General features: G+C 40.7%; 1 protein-coding gene across 1 annotated transcript; it reads right to left on the minus strand.

Annotated features, from left to right (window-relative positions):
• Window positions 1–830: 830 nt before the first annotated feature.
• On the minus strand, window positions 831–12,426 carry prpf6 (PRP6 pre-mRNA processing factor 6 homolog (S. cerevisiae)). Its single transcript, XM_027288606.1, has 21 exons — window positions 12,176–12,426; window positions 10,766–10,928; window positions 10,477–10,595; window positions 10,255–10,333; window positions 9,687–9,863; window positions 8,699–8,827; window positions 8,509–8,603; window positions 8,249–8,405; window positions 7,843–8,005; window positions 6,971–7,089; window positions 6,671–6,889; window positions 5,507–5,629; window positions 5,276–5,397; window positions 5,017–5,155; window positions 4,742–4,861; window positions 3,723–3,899; window positions 3,452–3,585; window positions 3,214–3,305; window positions 2,787–2,901; window positions 2,562–2,688; window positions 831–1,966 (listed from the first exon to the last, which is right to left on the minus strand). Exons 1-21 carry the CDS (start codon window positions 12,361–12,363, stop codon window positions 1,814–1,816), a joined length of 2,910 nt encoding a protein of 969 aa, XP_027144407.1. The 5' UTR covers window positions 12,364–12,426; the 3' UTR covers window positions 831–1,813.
• Between the last annotated feature and the right edge of the window lie 8,347 nt (window positions 12,427–20,773).

Consider the following 20,773-nt stretch of genomic DNA (forward strand, 5'->3'; position numbering starts at 1 on the left):
GAGCGGGCGGAATCTGGTGGATGCTTTTACTTCAAACATTTTAAGTGGGTGGCTTACTGTAAGGGAGGATGGATGGCATAATGAAACTGTGCTTTATTGTTATGATGTTGAAAAATCTACATGATGATGTGATCTAAACTGGTCTGACCCAAAACAACAAGGTCCAATGAACAACCGAAATGCTGACCATTCATGGGATCTGCATGGGAGGATTTGTGCAAGAGCAATTTAAATGTCTGGGAAAATACATCTCACACAGAAACCAACTGTTCACTCCAGAGTTAGATTTGACATTCAAGCACAAGGAAGCATTTTATTATACAACTTGTTTGGGAGTAACAGGGATTGATGCAACAAGTTGTCCTGTTTGTTTATTGGATGACTGCAAAGTATTTAAACAGATTTCCAGCAAGTATAAAAAGCAGTTCATTACTCCAACATGAGAAATCACATAATAATCCCTGACAAGGAGTTTATATACACACCCACACAGACATAGGCAAATCTGGACCTCTTCGATATCCATGCGGACCAAGATAGAAAAAAAAAGGAAAATTCCTCAAAATGTATAGATTTCTGAACAAAAGACAATTTCTGACAATCACTGTTCAGGGGTTCAGTCCAAACACACTGTAAAGGTGGAATCAACCTGCGTTTTGTATATTTCGGTTACAGTATCTATTTTAAGTATTAATTTTCATTTCTGCCTTTTCATGTTGACGATGACTGAAATGAGAATTTCGACACTAAACAGCAGAAAAATAGATTCATGTCAAAGTGTACAAAACAATTAACTAATTGACCCTAATGAAGTACAAATATAAAATGAAATAGCACCTACAACATTACTAGTGCAACCAGTTATTATTAGAAGTCACATTATATGTTGCATGGATACATAACTGGCACACACCTCGTGAATCTACTTGAACTGGCATATTGTATAGCTGTTAAACAAAACATCATGTGGTCACTGCAGCACTGCCAAACAATAGAGACCAATAAACACGTGTAACCTGGGTGGTCATGACTGGATTTAATGTCTGCCATCACAGTTGCCAGAAGATGAAATTACATCAGATTTACAGATCCGTGAATGAAGCCAGCACTTCACTGGGATACGTGTTTCTCTTAAGTTACTCAGAGAATTGTTCAAACAATAACTGTTGCCTGGGTGATTCACCAGGTGCAGCTTTATGGCAGTGTTGCAAGGAGTAGCAAACTGCTGAAAAAAAAAGAAGTAAGTTTGCTAGAAGTGAGACTGAAACAAAGTGTAGGAAGGAAGCAAAATACACTGAAATCCAAAATGACCTCCTGCAACAGTCTGAAAGCTGATGTAGGACAAAATCTGCTTCCTAGCAAGACAAATACTTCAAAGATTAAGCCAAAGCTATGCACAAAAGGCTTAAAGACAATAAAAATGTCCTGGAAGGGCCAAGTCAAAGTTCTGATTCAGTGTTGATAACTGGAGTTCACTGACCTATACACAAATACTTACTACTGTTGAAACTACTTGTTTACTTGAAGAGAGGGAATCAGTGGTTCTGAGTTTTAAACTGGTACCTAATTTAAAATTTGTAGCAATTTGTCACTTTGACACCAAATTTCCATTTTCTGTTGTGAAGTACACAAACTGTGATCCAATTCTGTCAAACAATAAAAGATAAATGGGGTATGTGTCAATGCTTTGTATCTGTGATGGATGAGTAAGTCCTGCTAGAGACCAATAGTTGAGCATGTCCATAGTTGTTTCCTGCTCAATTGATGACTGCCAGAGTCCTCCAGGTGTTTTCAGTCCAAGTTTCCCACAGTATCAGAAAGTGTTCTTGATCTTGCTGGCAACCTCCGCTAAGATCTCTCCCGTCTTCTTCTGCCAGTTCAGGACGTGTTTGGACTCGGCGCACCACAGCTCACCATGCCGGGGCTCTGCATTCTCACAGCGCTTTCGCACTTCTTCTTGCTGTTCCTGATGGATGCAGAACATTGAAGTTAGATACCCGTGACACAACGCTTTCCAACTTTATGAATGAGCAAAAGCAATTACTGGCATGTGTGGTTCAAACTAGTTTACAATGACAAGTTACACCATGTATTTTTTTTTAGCACATCTTCACTACCACAAACAGGCTGCCTGAAACCATTACATTTATTCTTCAATCTACTATGGCTGTTAACTTTTGCTGGCATTTTCAATTCATTAAACAACACTAGCAGCCAGAGGCATCGGTTTATCAGTAAATCTGTCAAGCTCATCATTCTTACAAACCTGGTACTTCGAAAGAAAAGTCTTATTTCTGGATGTACTCCTCTGCAATACTACAACAGCTCAACAATGCACCATTTGTTTGGTGGTTAATGATTGATGAGAACATTAGTGGTCACCTGCAATCACAGCTGTTACTACTCTGATAAACCAGTGCTATATGAACTAAACTTGCATTTGACTGCAGAATGAGCCAAACTAGGTGACAGGTTGTAGTCTTTTCAATGTAAACGTGACCGCACACGCAAAGGACCACGTTTTATATCCAGATGAGAAGAGAGAACATTGAGAATCTTACTTCTGTGCCGTGCTGCAGCTCAAACTTGTAGAAGAGAGCCCAAGCATCTCCCAGGTCAGGCTCGATCTTTACTGTTCTTAGGAACCACTCCCTGGCTTTGGTGATCTTGCGCTCACTCCAGAACAACCTAGAATGTGTGCACAAGATTGCATTAAGATTAAAGATTAAGAGCTTAGAGTTTGATACTGAGAAGAGGAGTAGAAAACGGTGAAAAGATTGTCATACTTGGCTACGGCGAGCAATACATGGGGATCATGTTCACACTTCTTCAGAGCATCCACACTCTTGGTCTTCCTCTGGGGCCTGGCCTCCAAAAACACTGCTTCAGCCCACAGGATGCCTTGTAGGAAGGAAATGGGTGTGGGTTGAAACAGAATGTCACATACATGAGTAAAATGTGAAAGGATATCTTTTGTGTATCAATGACTAATATGGAATACTGTTGACAATACAAACATTCAGATCCAAAACACACAATTTTTGTTCTAGAGGGGTTGTTCTGTAATAGATGTATTTGTCCTTGAACAGAAAGGAGGTACAGTAAGGGATCCGTTTTGTCTATTGTCATCTAAATAAAACAGGCTCTCTTGATTTCTGAAGAAAAGTTTTTTAGAAGTCGTGCCCCCCCCCAGCAGCAGGAATATATTCTCACCTGAATTGGGGCACTCCTGGAGGGCTTTGGCCATCAGCGTGTTAGAGATGTTCTTCAGTCCAGCCCGAAACTCCAGCCTGACCGACTCCAACCTTGTTAAATATGATGAAAAATTATGATGATTTTGGGCACACATGATAGTTTTATCTCATAATTTTGAGTAGCAATTGGGCTAATTTTTTATTTTATTTTTATTTGACATAGATCCCTGCGGCTGTGTCAAACTGTATTTTCTCACCATAGCTCAGGGCTCTGGGGGTTCTTGAGTCGTGCCTTCTCCAGGATTGCTCTGGCTCTGGTCAGCTGTCCCACTCTCTCTTCGAGACGAGACAGCAGCAACCACAGAGCCACTGAGTGAGGACACTTTTTCAACTACCAAAAAAAAAAAAAAGAAGAATTATAGAATTATGAAGGAAACACCCATTTTTAATAAAAAAACAAAAAAAAAAACACACATGGTTCCCTTGACATTGTGCTTATAATAAACACATAAACAAACCCCATCTCACCCCTTGGTTGTAGGCCTCTCTGGCCTTATCCATGTTTTCACATTGCTCTTCTATCTGGCCTCTCATCATCCAGAGTTTGGGGAAGTCCTCGTAGTGTTTCAGGGCCTCCGTGCACAACTCCTGAGCAGCTTCTATGTTTCCCAATACCCACTCCAACTTCACAGACTTCATAAATACCTGTGGAGATTACAAATACATACACATACGGTCGCGTATATTAACAAAAATCATTTGAAATACATTTATTGTAGCACCAATTTGAAAAATATTTTATCTGATTTCGAATGTATTAAATACCAGGTTCTTAGGGCATAGCCTAACTGTGAAACTACTTCATTAAGACCAGACGGTTGTCTTATTTGACAGGAAACATTAAAAGCTCTTTCTGTCATATCTATCAGCAAACAGACAGCTAGGCTAAAGAAAGAGTAGCCAGAGAGTGTGTTTAAGAGCACTGCTGACAGCATCTGTCAGCCTGACTGCTGCCAACTGTTTTTGATGCATAAAAAAAATTGGCAAGCCTGAACCTGAGAAAGACAGCATGTTTGGAAGAGGCACCACGAACAATGCGCTATTAACTTACTTTTAAACTGGAGAACAATAAAACCTGATAATCAAGCCACCTCCAAAACATGGGTCACAGCTCTATTCATATCAGCATTACATAATGAAAAACAAACTGTCCCTGCTGGTACAGAGGGTCACAGAAAGGGCGTTAGTGATTAAAAGGTCAGGACAGTTCTAATACACAAGGAATCTTCCCCTGTACAAATGAGCAGCCAAAACTTCAGACAATGAGTTTGAGGAAATGTGTGTCTATTTTGGTCTTTCCCATCTCTTTTCTGTCTGCATTGCTACTGACATAGTGTTGTAATCCAACAAATATCAATAATGACATGACAGAAAGTTTTGACTGACAAGAAAAAAAACAAAACATTAACATTTAGCATTTTTATACTGGATCCTCATGAGAGTTTAAAATAAGGAAACCTCTGTCTCCTTTTCACTTTCTCACTCACCCTGGCTGTCGGGGCGCTGCTGCGGGCCTTGGCCAGCAGTCGACGGGCTCTTTCATACTCATTATTCTCAGACTCAAGCTTGACAGCAGCCAGCCAGATCTCTTCACTGTTCGGGTTAGCCTAGAGAGAAAAATGAAAAGTAGAGGAAGAAATATAGAGTGTGAGGGTAAAAGGGGGAGAAACAGGAAAGGGGAAAACAACTGTGAGACACAAGCTTGCATGGATACTATGTATAAAACAAAAAAAAGTCAAAGTTTGCATAATCTCATCATTACCTGGAAGGCCAGAGCAAGGATACTTCTGGCTGCAGGCACATCCTCAGCAAGCCACTTGGACTTGGCGCCCATCAGCCACAGGACCTCTGCTTTGGGACAGTGAGCTACGGCCCTTTGGAGCAGGGCTTCCAAAGACTCCCTGTGGAACAGCAATGTAGGGGAGGAGCACAGTCGCAGTTCAGTACATGAGAGTTGAAAAACAGAAACGGTGGTTGATCAAAACGTCTTTTGACTAGGGTTAGAAACCAAATCTGGTCACCTGGTGCCATGATTTTTCTCAAAGTAGGCAGCTCTAAGCCAGACACTCTTCTTACTGGGGAACACCTGTAGAGCATGGGCATAGATGGCCCTGGCACACTCCAGCGCTCCATGAGCCACACACTGAAACATAACAGACAAGCTCGTTTAAGTTAAACCCTGACAGTAAATGTGTATGCAAATGACTCCTCTGGGTATCGGAGTCTGAACATGTAGATACGTCAGTACTCACACTATCTGCATCTTCCATCCAGGTGTGTTTGCGATCCTCCTCCTCAATGCCAATCCCTATGACGGCCCTTATCACAGCCTGGCAGGTAGCCACACTGCCTGCTTTGTCACACTCCTCTGCATCCTGCAGGACAAGAAGGAACATTGATGAGGAAAGAAGCTGTGGGTGGTACATTGTAGAAGAATGCAGCATGAACTACTGGCCCCAACAGTATATTAGTCAGTAAATGATGGAGCCATGTAATAAATACACACACACCTGATATGCCTTCAACCACCGAGGCCAGAAGCCCTTTAATCAACCTAGATTACTGATAAATATCCTGTCCATAGATAATTAATCTTTTATAAGAGGTCATCTCTGCACAGATGATTTTTGTGCGCAGAATAAATGAATGACTCACTAACCCCACTGTTCAGAAAAGGATTCTTTTAATAACTGTCATATTAGAGTTAATCTGTTTTTGGTGTTATGATGAGTGTTCTGGCCTTGATAAACCACATAGTTTGCCTGGGGTAGAAAAAGCTAGGCTGTCAAGGAGAAGAAGAAAAAAAAAAAGATTGCAAAACAACTGTGAACTGCTCTAAACAAAATGTCAGTCACAGTGCTGGCTCGTGTTCTGTTGCACTCAGATGAAATAGCAGAGGGGCAGCTTTGCCAAGGTATGTGGCATGCTAGGCAAAGCTCATAAACGACAATCACTGATACTTTTACCTTATGATTCACATGTTTATTCAGGTGAACAGTGTTTATGATCTAGATAAAAGATTAGAAACATCTCTCAATTATTCTGTAGAGGCCGTTCAACCGGACTAAAATGACCGACTGGTTTGTTAGAAAGAACCATCTGCGAAGCGGGCACTTTCAAAAAAATACAGGCCACGTGATTGGATGAACCATCTGACCATCTTCCTGTCAAACTTAAACCAATCAGATCAATAGAGTAAAATCAACATCACTCATGCTGTAGTAGTAGCTGCCAGTAGGCCGCTGACTGCTTAACTGACACTTTCCTCACACGCGAACAAATAGCTTGAAGTCTGGTGAGTGACTTTGTGGTCCTGGGAGGCAACTGGACTCGGCAGGGGAAAGTTTTCCTCTGCCACATTACAGCTGCAGGAAACCCTGCTCTCTCAAAGAAACCACTAAGCTGCAGGAACACACCTGTATCCACTGCTCTCTGTTGATCTCCACACCATTGGCACGCAGAGAAGTGATGGCTCTGTCAATGATCTTGTCCACCATCTGAGTGTTGCCGTTGGCCTCCTCCAACTTGGCAGCGGTGATCCAGATGTGGCGATCGGTGGGGATGTTTTCTCGAGCTTTGTTCAGGACACGACGTGCGTTCTCATACGTCTCTAACCGGGCCAATGCCAGCCACAGCTGGAGAGGACAGACAGAAATAGTTAGATATGGACGTTTTGTGATGGGTGGAGGTGAAATGACAGTGCCTGCTACGCGTACCTCCACACTGGTAGGGCAGCACTCCACGGCTCTGCTGAGCATGATCCTGGCATCCTCCGGCTCCTCCAGCTCAACAGCAGTCTTCCACAGTCGAACGGATTTGGACACATTCTCCAGAGCTACAAAAGTAACAATTAGACATTGACACTTTGCTTTAGAGTGATTTAAAGCATGTGAGTAGGTAAGTGTGCTGCTCGGGGCTCTCCAGGCTCTCTGTCTGGAAACGTGTCATATACAGTGGACAAAAACGCGATGGATAGGCTACACATTATAGTAAACACACACGCAATAAAAACAAACACTAAAGACTAGTAGTAAAGTTCAGTAGAGTTTGAGTAGAAAGGCAGATTGTTTTATGTAATGGAGAAAGTAGAGCAGAGGTGACTGAACGTGTAGAGGCAAAGAGCTCTTACAGAGGAAGCTCCCAATCCATCTCTGTCAGTGGGGTATGCTGCTGGGAAATATTGGTGTGGGTGTGTGGGGGTGTGTGTGTGTGTGCATGAGTGTGTGTTAAGGCATTGACATGAATAGTTCAAATAGGGTGCCTGGCCTTGACAAGAAGCCAGAGCCACAGCTGCCAAATGTAACCCTTATGAAATCTTTCATGCAATCTTATGTGTGCAGAGTAGTTGTGCATGGCTGGGTGTTTTTATGAGACAATTAACAGATGGAGGCTGGTTTTGAATTTCTGGCCAAACAAAATTAAACATCCTACTTTTGGCAGGGAAATCACGATGCGTTCATTCACGCAGAAGATAAACAAACAGAACTCTCCTCATAACAACGTGTGCAATATACACATAGAGGGAACAAATAGCTTTAAATCAAAAGTTCTAGTTCTTTTCATTTACTTTAACAACTGTGAGGCCTACCCTTTCTTAGGACTCGTTTCTTGGCCCTGACATCAGTCTCCAGCTCTGCAGCTCTGATGTAGATGCGGACAGACTGTGGCAGGTGACGGACTGCCTGGGCCACCACGGCTTTGGCTGTGTCGCCAGGCTGGAGCCTGGCTGCCTCCAGCCACACATCTTCACTCTGGCGGACAGAGAAAAATGCGTATATTTACAGGAGGACAAGGACCAGTTTTCACCTTTGCAACTTAGATGGAAACCAGACTGAAAGCTTGTTGTTGTTATTTATCATTTCAGAGGTTTAATCAGCTTCTTCCTTTAAAATATGGGTGTATGACATTAAAAGATAACAGACAAATCAACAAACTTTACTCCAGGCTATGTTCTGGATTACTTAAAATCACACATATTTGTGCCCATTCTTTACCTTAACACACATCTCTGTGCCTTTCATGATCAGGTTCCTGGCCACCTGCAGTTTGCCTGTCACCTCTTCCAGCCTGGCAGAAGCAATCCAGGCGGGCGGGTGATGAGGATTGGTCTCCCTCACTGATTTCAGCAGCAGACGAGCCTTCTTGATGTCACTGCACATGCAAGAGGCAAAATATATATATCAAACACATTCACACAAGAACATATTGAATATAAATAGACAGTAGGAACTCCTTATGTCACCACTGTGTCTACCTGATGTCTCCTCCATGCGTGGGGATCATGGAGTTGAGATCTGTCAGGTAACCCTTTGGATCCACCACTGTTTGTCCACTCACTGAGTCGGACACCTGTAGATAGATAACAGGCAGATACAGGTGTATCAGGACAACAACAACAACAGAGTATGAATGATAGAATTGTGCAAAGGATGATCAGCAGTTACCTGACTGAGCCTCATATCCATGAGGGTGTTCCTGGCCTGACCGATTTTCCGCATGTCCAGCTCTCCTGTCCCTGGTGTCATCAAACCAGGGGTCATGCTTCCTGGGTATGGTGTGTTCAGACCTCCCAGCTAGTGGAGAGAAGTGAGAATTGTTGTTATGGCATGGTGAAGAGGCTTGTGAAACCCAGGCCTAGATCATATGACACTTTTCTCGCCACTGTAAACGATACTTGTGAAAATTCTGAATGTTAACAGTACTCTCCTATTAAGGAGGGCTGAAACATACTGGGTAGTGAATTCATACTGACAATGTAAAGTACATAAAACATTTTGAAAATGCAATATGTACATGACAAAAACTGATAGACAGATAGCTATACCAGGAAAGATATCAGCAAATATAGGTGTCTGTTTGCTCTTTATGGCATTTTAAAAGACATTCATATTCATCCTTTTAAAAATTTCCACTGTGGAGTATTTAATGGCATCTAGCAGTGTACTTGCAACCCCATCGCCTCACTCTCTCCAGTGGCTGTGAAATGTGAGAAAAGCATGAAAGGGCCTTTTTAGAGCCAGTGTTTACACTGTAAAAACATGACAGTTCAACAAACTCAGCAAAAAAAAAAAGATTCAGATTTTAAAAGGTGAAAACATGGTTGTGCATATTCAACACATAATCCATATTCCATTTGTGATATAACCTGTAAATACAGGCCACAAATCTTACACACTGGACCTATATTCCATGTATCTATCAAAGATTCTTTTTATACTGTGCAGGGAGGTCTACCGAGATATAAGCAGCATTTGTAAAGTACATTAGTTGTACAGTTGAAGTGATTTGTTTATTTCCAGGGAGATACCCTGACTCCTGCTGGTGCAGGCTGAAACTACATGATGTATTGTAGTGATGTGTGCTTTTATGTGGACACCTACAAGTATATAAATGTGTATTTGTATTTGTATATATATATATATATAAACTGACCCCTTGCAGAGGGTCGACTGTGGTGTGGTTCTCTCCGGTCTGCAGGTGTTTAGAGAAGAAGCTGTCGGGGACAGGGGTGAGTTTCTCATAGCGGGGATTTCTCTGCCGCTTATTCCTGGCGTCTCCCACTTCAGGGATGCTCAGCCATTCTTCCTCTGACACCTCTGCCAGCTTCCTCTGTGAAGACATGGAAAAAAGGGTGGAAATAGATGTGAATTAATCTGGAATGTCAGCAATGTTGTTGATATATATTTCTCTAATACGACAGCACAAACTTATTTTGTGCTAAGCCGGCAAGATTTGCTGCAAGGATGAAAATGTAAACATAGGTGTTATTAGTATGCAGCTTTTCCCTCCCATTTCTGTTTTAGCAGAGACACAAAGTTTCTTTGTAAAAATCATCCTGCTGTTTCTTGTGGAGACGTCAAAAACACGTTACACATTTAACTCAACACTGACACAATATTATATGTTCAATGTTTAGAGACAGGAGGAAGAAGAGGACAGCAGAGGACAATTTAATGTGATCACAGGTGGAAAAGAAAGGCTAGTTTGTGCAATGTTGTACCTTTAGATCTGAGAACTGCTGCTGGATTTTGGGTCGCTCCATACGGTATTTCTCAATTTCTTCCTTTTCTCTCAGCTCCCTGAAAATACGCAGACCAGCAGTCAAAATAACACTCACACGGACTATCAGGTGTACAGGATGTCGAACATTATTAAATAGAAAGGGTATGCGTATTCCCTAAAAGTCAGATGGGAAAAAAGATAGAATAGATTTTTTAATAACCTTCTTTCTTTGCGTCTTTCGTCCATCCTCTTGTCCAGTGCTGCATATATTGCATCTGCTTCTTCATCGTCCTTCTCATAGGGGCCACTGGAGAACAAGCTACCTGCGTATCCGTTAAACTACAGCAAAAAAAAAAAAAAAAAAAAAAAAAAAAAAAAAAAAAAAAAAAAAAAAAAAAGGCACATTAATGTGATTAGAGTGACTGAAGTCTTTGTGTATTCTTCATATGGTGGATGCAGATGAAAATTAAGTACTTTCATACAGCCAGATACAGACAAATCGTTAGTACCTCATCATAGTTTGTATCATTCAGATCTTCATCGTCGTCGTCCTGGTTCTTTTTCATTTGGTCCCCAACCGTCCTCTTCCCTGGGGGTGCATGTCGGTCATCCACTGGATCGTTGGCATCACGAGCAGGACCGATATCAGATCGGGTAGTGAAACCAGTGGCACTAAAAAAGAAAAAGAAAAGAAGCAATTAAAGCAAATGTTACACAAATAAACATAGAAAGGCTTGTTATAGGAATGCACGGCGAGGTTCAACCTAATTTATAACCACCTGATGATCGCTTCTTACTGCTGGTTGAATAGTTCCTGTTACATCATGGGCACTTAAACCAGTCTCCAGCAAGATAGCATCATATATTTTCACTTTCAGCATTAACATTAACAGCAGGCTACAACTTTCCTTTAATAAGTCATTATGACTGGTTAGGCTCGAATTGTAAATGGTACATGGACTTTTTAAACTTTTACACTACATACATATACACCTTATTTGTCATGCACGGTGCTGATTGCTCATTAGCAGTATTTAGCCCATGCATACAGGGATTGAACCACCGATCATTTGATTAGTGGACGACCCGCTCTACCTCGGAGCCACAGCCGCCCAATCAATGGAACCATTAACGAGGCAATACCTATGTTCATTTAACTCAGGGGTGTGCAAAGTTTTTTTTTTTTTTTTTTAGAGGGCCAGATTTGACAATGTGAAGATGCCCTGGAGCCAATACTAACATTTAAAAAATGACAAATAACATACATATAAATGCATTGTTCTCTAACAATGATCTTTTCTTCTTCTTTTTTTTTTTTTAGACTCAACAAATATACTTGCACACCAAATTTGCACTGTGTACAGTCTACTGTTTACATATTTCGTTGATTGTACACTGTAAATAACTGTAAATCCTGTCCATACTGCCATATTACCACTTATATTTATACTAATAACTCAGTTTACGCTGTGCCATGTTGCCTCACAGATGCCTTTGGCTTGTATATATTTTTAGATTTATTTATTTCTATTTTTTATATATTTATTTTTACATATTTTACTTATATTTTACACTTCATGTCTATGCTGTAAGAGAGAAACGTAATTTCGATGCAATAAAGTTGACTTTGACTTTTTTTAAATGACGATTTCACCAAATCTAAACCAATCAGCCGTGAACAAATCTAAACACACAGGTCTGCCTTTCTTGCACAGATTAGAAACTGCATGGATTACGTTAAACCTCGTGTTCATTTTAAACATCTCTCTTGCTCGCCATCATCCAGAAAGTAATATTTTGTGTCACATCTCCAGATATATAAACGCTAGTAGGTTCAGATGCTTCATGATGTCAAGTTTCTGGAATAAACCTACAGCAGTGTGCTGAACCACAAAGCCTGCTAGCCAGCGTTAGCTTACCCTCTGCCGAGCCCGGGCACGTAGCCCAGCGGAGCGGGCATCCCCAGGAACGGCTTCTTCTTTTTCCCCATGAGCGGAGAGGCGAGGGGCATTACCGGGGGCCCGCCGCCGGCCCCCGCTGCCCCGGTGCCTCCCGCGGATGATTTGGAGACAATTTTGGGCGCTTGTTTCCCTCCACCGCTGGACATCGTTGCAAAGACGAGGAGGAGCAGGAGGCTCGATGCCGGATAAACAACAGTCGCACTTCCGTCACCCTGTCCTTCTCTAAATGTGAGCAGATGCTTGTGACAGCGCCCCCCACAGGGCAGGCGGGTTACTGTTTATTTTCCACCTCTTATGATTTTCACTTAGCTCTAAATTGTTAATGTGAATTACGTAATTTCCCATCTCTTGCTTTGTGACCGTGTTATTGAGGTGATTTGTTTGGAATATTTATCATGTTTCATACTAATGTCACTTTCCTATGGCAGCCACTGGAGGGCGTCACATCCTGGAAAAATAATCAGAAACAATCAATTACATTCAAAGTAGGCCTGTAGGCTTTATAGATCAGTACTCCTACAGTAAATTCATTTTTATATTTCTGATGTGTATTACCTGAACTTAGATCATGATATTTTTGTGTAGAAACTTAAGTATAGTTTAATTTTGGGGGTTTATCCCCGTGATATTTTTCCATTATTTACTTTACTGTAATATTCTCATAATTACTTGTCTTAAAGCCTAAATACAAACTTTAAAGGCACATATAATAGACATTATATGCTCTTTGTGCATGTCATGAGACTATTTTCTTTTTCTCTGTGTCATGGATGGACCTGTGATTCCAATCATGGCATATATTACACAGCTGACCTTTACTGAAATAAACAATCAGGCCCTAAAGGTTGCATATTGCATACTGTTTTTTAGGGCTTTAACAGGATGCTTGTTTTTAGTATGCAGTAAAAGTTTTTTCTTTTTTTGGACCCAAAATGAAGCATTCACTTGATTAATTGATTAATAAGCGCAGATACTGAAGTAGAATTTAAGACATTTTCTTAGAGAGGATATTTAAATCTGTAGAGTTCACTGAGCCATACATCTTAAGTGATTTTAGAGTAATTAAATTTATGACAGACGTGTTGTTACAGCGATAACTTATCTTGCATTACCAGTGAAAATATCCATGTTAGAGAGTCTATATTCAAACATGTGACAGGAGGCGGCAATAAAGGTAATTATGTCCTAACGTGACATTTCTGGGCTTCATCCTTTGAGATGAAGTGAAGCTATACATCAATTAGTTTCAATCAGGTTAAACTTAACCCACAGCCTGAGCCTCGGCACAGGCCTTTACATTTTTCTTCATTTACATCGCCTGAGGGCAGACATTATTTCACTCCCGGGAGAAGAATGTTATGATGAAAATGGACTGTCAGACACATTAAAAGATATATAGCTCACACAGCCAAGGACCCATTTCAACATGAAGCGCGACTCAAGCCATGATTTCATGTCTAACGTACAGTCTCTTTTACTTTCTATCTGATTATTTCATTATTTCATTTTAGATGAATGATTTTTAGACACACATATAGAAACTGACATAATGTGCAGCTTGAATTCACATGATATGTTATGTTCACTAACAGAAAGACCATAAAGAAAACCACAGAGTACATGTCTATATGCTGATCATAATGGATGAGTGATCCAGATCAGTCTCATTAGTGATAAATAAATCACTAGTAAAATTTGCAAATACGAACAATGAGAAAATCCTGCAGAGCCTGGTCCAAGTACACATGTAGTCCCCTTACTTTGCATTTAGCTCTACTGTGTAGTAACCACAATATAATAGGATGTCTACATAAATTCACAACTTGTATTTCTGTAACAATACTGTGTTTTCATAAGCATAAACACATTCAGCAGGAATCCACACATGCACATTAAAATCGACACTATGGTGGCAGTAGCAGTAGAAAGCTAATATCTGCTTGGGGGTCATGAAGGCCGACTGAGTGTGTTGTGGCCTCGCAAGAGATCGTACTATAATCATTCTCTTTGATGTGCTGCTATAAAACATTTGGCAATGCTTCTTGTAAATGCAGCTGTGAGCTGTGAAACAGAGTGTAGAAGAAGTGAAGATACTGAGTTTTTATAGTTTACCTGTATCGTAGGCAACTTGGTGTCATGACATAGAATACTTGAAAGGACTTCTGTCACTGTCAATGAGTTATTCATGAGATTTGTACTAAAGTTATTTTTAGATATTTTTCAAAATAAATGCAAGAGATCTTAATAGAAATTGGGACTACGATTGACAGCCTCTTGTAGTAAGTAAGGCCATTATTGTGCTTTGTCTTTGCGGGCAAAGCTGAAAGACAATCATTTAAGTGGTAAGCCCATTTCTTTTTTAACAAAGACTAATCACTTCATTTGGATACAATTACATTTTGGATGAGGACAATTGACAAAATAATATCCCTAATTTTTTATGAATAATTATTTGATCTCTGATATGGTGATACTGTGAGAAATGTGATTGGCCAACTGAAATGTTCTATAAACAAGGCAAATTATAGCTGGGTTACTGTGAATAACATGCTGTGTGTGTATTTCCGTGCAAGCACAGAGTAATCCGCATGTTTCTGCATGTTTATCCATTCATGTGTGTGCCAGTTTGCATGGATGCATGACTCAATTTAATCTGTTTATTCAGTGCATATGACACGAGGGGAGGACACTGGACTATCCGTCCTATCTGTCACAACAGATGTCCATAGTGTGATAATAAATATAGATGCAGAATGTAGGTGGAGCTGCACGGATGCAGAAGAAGCAGTCTATAGGTACATACCAACATTAAAAAGCTGAAATATCACAGCAAATATCCAATTTATGGTCCACCGACTGAGAGAAAGCTGCTGTCTGCAAGAAAGAAGCAGGACGAGATATGTCGAGATGACAGGTTTATTGATATACTTTCATGCATCACCTACAAACACACACCTACACACAAAGAAACACAGACATCAGTCATACTGCCTGAGCTACATTGCGAGTTAATTTTAGCTAATTATATTCAACAATACAATGTGGGTGAAGGGGGGGGGGGGGAAATCACAAAATAGGACATGGACATCATCATTTTTCACTATTACACACACATGCTAAACTCAATTACCATCTCTTATTTGAAAGCAGTGTACGTGCACAAAGCCTGAATTTGTACATTGAAGAAAGTCCTGCGAGGATTAATTTAGTTTATTTGTGCTGATTACTGGCTGTGTATTATTCTGAAACAAAGAGAAGTGTCCTTGGGCAAGGACAACAGTAAAATGCTATTAGGACCTACTTTTAGAAGTGGCCAACTAGGGTCGTTTTGGGCAACAGATGCTCAAATGGAATTTCATTGATCCGTTGAGCTTAGTCCGACAACAAAGCTAAAACGAGGGCAGTGCGGTAATTAGTCTAGGGCAGGATCTGAGGCACTGAAAAAGATGCTTGATTTTGTGTTGTGAATACCAATGTAGTGGCAAACGTGGCATATGTGCATTGGGGGTCAATCATATTGGAAATGATTCATTAAGCTAATTACCATGTAGAGTGAAGGACCCAGTCTCCTTAAGCAGTAAAAGGTTCACCTTGAGAAGGAGACTTGCAGACACACAGGGGCGTAGCACAATATTCTGTAGCCCCTCACGGCATCAACAGCTATCCATTTGAGTATCTCGGTGGCCCCATCTCACAAGAGGGCCTTGTATACTCAATCACCTTTTCCTTCTGAGTATGACAGACATATAGCAATATTAAACCCACAGTAAGAACAAATGGTTCATGTATTCCTTAGCTCCATAGCATGCACTTTACTTTCCACTTGATGTCACAGCATCCCCCTGCTGCCATGTTACATTTCCCCTTGTAAACCTTCAGTTTTACACAGTGTGGGAGAAAAAAAAGGAGAGCAAGTGAATGACACTCACACTGGTTTAGTGAGAGGTTTTCATATTTTTCACATTAAAAGTCTGACAGCTAGCGTGATCCAAAGTGGGGCCGATCTGTTTCCCTGATGGTTGAGCAGATAAATGAGATTATTGACTGCAGCTGTTCTTGTGACCTGTTCTCCGAGTGAGACTGGTATTTAGCTGGGTTATTTAGAAACAGTGGATCAGACCATGATGCATTCTCTGTTTTATCTGACCCCGTCTTTCCTGTGAGGGCAGGAGATGAGGAGATGCTTACACAGCTTGAGTTTGGACAGGTATAGACAGTAAAGCACAGATTCATAGAGTGAAAGAGAGAGACACAAGATGAGTGGGATTTAAAAGGAAGTAGAGAGGGACTGACAGAGAAAGAGAGCATCCTGCCATTACTCAGAAGTATGAAGCCTGAATAAACCTGGACTCTATCCAGTCAGAATCTTCCCTGGAGTCGTGATGCAAACAGATCTTTTTCATATGTATAAAGATGAAGTGAATGTAGTGCTGTCCTCTTGTCTGCAAATATTGCCAGAAAATCTGTCTTTGTGTTGTGTATGATATTTACTCTCATTTTCAGTTCCTTTGAAGATAATAACATTGTAAAGAAGATAATACAATGAACTAAGATGGAGAGTTGATTATTATTGTATATCTTCTGCAAAGAGACAGAGAGGATTAAAACAAAAAAGTATATTTGGATATTTTCCTTAAGTGTACTTGTATTACTATTTCTGCAGTAATTAGTGTGTTAAAGTTGTACTAATAAGCTGAAACTTATTGGTGCAATGGTCCTGCCTTCCTTTTGTTTTGGACCTGCATCATTTGCTGTTTTCATTAGATGTGGTTTTTCCACAGAGTCTTTGTTTTTTGGTTGGGTCAGCGCTTACTCTGAGCAAGCAATAAATGCTTTGCCAAAGGGGATGACAAGTACAAAAATAAAGGTAGTTTTTACTGTTTGATTTTAAAGCCTTAACTGTTCAGTGAGTCCGTCTCCCAACTACATCCTAACACACAGAGCTTGAAAAATTACAGCGAGTTACAATAAAAGAACAACCAACATAAACTGTCATAGTAAGCTGCCAGAACATCTTCAATGCTCCTTGACACAGTCTCTCGAACTCTACCAGAGCAATGAGACAGCATTTTTACTTATTTTGTACTCGTTTGGTGTTTTGATAATGGCGGCATCAGATAACGATGGTCCAAAATCTCCCAAAGCTGTTCAATTTATGGTTAACATCTGATGAGTGCAAAGCCTGTAGTGCATGATTCACATAATTTTCAAACTCATTAAACATGTTCTGACCCCTTGTGCCCCGTGGATGGAGGGCATTGTCATCCTGAAAGCGATCTCTCTCATCAGCATAGAAATGTCTCATCGCAGAATGCATAAAATCGCTCAGAATACATTTGTATTGATTCGAAATGACCTAGAAAGTGGACACGGACCATGCAATGTCATTCTGATCTAAAATCAAAATCAGCCATGCTAAGAATGTTTGAAATCAAGTCACAGACCATGACAGGACATGAATGCCTTACATGGATGTGGCTGCATTTGTTATGTTTCTCTTTATTTTCCTTTCATAGTTTACATCTCAGTCTACATATTACTGTCTGTCTGTGTGACATATATGCACGCTTAAACACAGATAGATAGATAGATAGATAGATAGATAGATAGATAGATAGATAGATAGATAGATAGATAGATAGATAGATACATACATACATACATACATACATACATACATACATACATACATACATACATACATAGAGTTTGTGTTTGTAGCACAGCTCAGCCTCACACATGGTCTTGTTACATTCTGGTCATTTGCATAACAGTGAGGTCAACATAGGAGAGTGTGAGTGGAATGAGAATCGCGTTCCTTTCTCATCCCTCCCTTCCTGCACATATGTGGATAAATACATACACACACACACACACACACACACGCACACACACACACACACACACACACAGAAGAAGCACAAATATATTGCACGCACATACACACAAAGGTACACAAACACACACATACACACAGGGTGCAGAGCAGCAGACAAGAGGTGATGATCAGGGAGTGGCAAAGGGAATATATCTCTCAAATAGGTTCTGTCATCTTTTGCTTCACATCCTAAAGAAGTCCAGAACGGGGACACAGTTTTTTCAAAGAAGTCCTCGCTACAGTATCAGCTCAGAATTATGGAAAACTCCCCCAGGTCTCTGATTAGGAAAACAGCTCAGGGCCACAACTTAACACTATAAAGTGGATTCCTCTCTATCATCTGCACTCATCTCAGTGGAGCAAATAGCTTCCTGTGGGAATTCATTAGATTGCTTTCACTTCAACCTGAAAGAGCCTTCTCTTTCAGATCAGATTAAGTACAGGCAGAAGAGAACGCTTATGTTCTATTGAGATCCAACCTCTTTGAATCTTTTCTGTTTCTAGGCATTTAGATGCACCCAAGGTTGGTCCACTCTTTCCTCAACTGCTCTTTTCTTTCCATTTTTCTGTCCCATTTGGCACCGTTGTTTTTAACGGCCATCTCAGGAACATCCATTCACCATGACACCAGCTTTGGCAAGGCTGATGCCACACTCCAGTATCAATGGCTTCTCTATGTCTCTTGAGGAAGTGCTTGAAAGAGAGAGAGAGAGAAAGTGAGAGCGAGCACGAGCACGAGCCAAATACACTGCTGTTTCATCATGATATGGAGCCACAATCTGGTTGTTTGGAGTAAAAAACATACTGTTTTTTCTATTACAGCTGTTTTCCTAAATATACTGTTGAAGCTGTGTATGTAAGTGTGAATGTGTGTGCATACGTTTTCCAATGCATTTGTGTTGCACTGTCACAGCAAAAGAGCAAAGATGTCTTGACACAAGGAGGACGAGCCATATGAGATGGTATAACACTGACAATGAAAGTTTAATGGCATCATCTGTTAGTTACAGGTTGTAATGTATAAGCCGTATAGAAAGACCATTACTCTTCTCTTCCACTACTGTTTTATCACCAAGATGCTTGAACCAAGTTCTCAGTGGAAACTAGAGTAAACAATAAATATATATGGGTTAAAGAATGAATATACACTATAATATTTTTCAGTTCCCTTGAGCTACTATCCCCTCATGTTTATCTGTGCTCTGCCACTCTACAAACATTTCTTTCCACGGGAGTTGCATATGCTTTAGTTGCTGCGTCTCTGCCACCTGACACCCAACGGACCCCTGCTCAGCAAGTCTTACCCCTTGATCTCTGCAGGTCCCAGTCTATTCATTATTCACTGCACTGACCGTCCTCTGAATTAAAGATACAAGCTTTAACTGCTCAATTTTTTACAAGACAAAATGTCCTTACAGGCACACAGTAGCTCACTTCTAAATTAAGCTATTTCTCCAAGAGTGTGAGCGAGTGTGTACAAATGTCTCCACATGTGTGTGTGTCTATGTGCATGGGTATGTGTAAATAGTAGACACAACCATCAGGTATAAATCTGTACGAGTGCGAAGGTTGAGTGTGTAGTGCTTTCACTCACAGTCAGCATGTGTTCTGGGGATGGACCAGCTAGTGCTTTGTTCCTTGTTGTATGCCCTTTGATGATCCAGTGCCTGGGCTTTGGGGACCCTCATCATCTTCCAACACAAACTGATGGACTGTCTTGAAGTCTTTCAGGGACGCATCTTTTCACTTTTCAAAAAAGCACCAGCGCTGAGCAGTCTGCATGAATCTGAATGCCAGCAGAATCAATTAGCTGGGTTTGTTGTGAGATTACATCGACAAAGATGTGCTCAGAACTTGCTCCCAAATTCTCTGCTTTGAAGTGAAACTCGGCTGTTTGACGAGCAAATAGTGGCTGACGTGGGTGTCTACCGGGGGACGGCTCTTTCTAGGCTTTTCTGCAAGCCTGGATCTCCTCGTTGTTTCTGTTTCTTGGTTCGTGCAAAGACCATGTGTCTGCATAGATGGTAGCCCACACATGCTCTTGACTTTTCCAATGATTCAATGAAGCTCAACACCTTAAAGGGGTATTGTCAATTTTACACAAAAAGTCAGTTTGTTCAACATGGAGAGTACTATTCAGCTGTATGTCTTCTAGAAGGATTCTTAGAAAAGCCTGGCCTGAAATAACCTCATCAGGGTTATCTCAGGATAGGCTTGGCTTCAAATTATTGACACAAAGTGTGTGCAGCATGAAAGCTGAGAAGATAATTATTATTATTAACAGGCAGGAAATGTCTAACGTAATTGTTTTGCATTTTGGAAATCCAAAGTTCTCTAAATTAAACAAGACAGTGTTTTTGAAGCCTGACTTGGCGCTAAAAGTCAGGATGTCTCAAACTCTGCTGCTTCAACACTGAGCTTATTTTGTCTCTCTTCAGACCAACAACTTTATGCCGGCACACTATTAAATTCCAGCAGAGAAATTGGAAACTTTGGGTTCAAGGAGTTCAAGTCTCCTACAGCTTTAAAAAATAAATAAAAAATCAGAAATCATCTATGCACTTGTCTCCAGGTCTGACTGAAAGTAAACACAAGAAACTGCATAGCTGATCCATATTGTCAACTTGCCAGTTGACTTATTTTCTGTATTCATGAATGTGTGCAGGCTTGTGTATGTT

Source organism: Larimichthys crocea, chromosome XV (genome assembly GCF_000972845.2).
Source record: "Larimichthys crocea isolate SSNF chromosome XV, L_crocea_2.0, whole genome shotgun sequence".
NCBI lineage: Eukaryota > Metazoa > Chordata > Actinopteri > Sciaenidae > Larimichthys > Larimichthys crocea.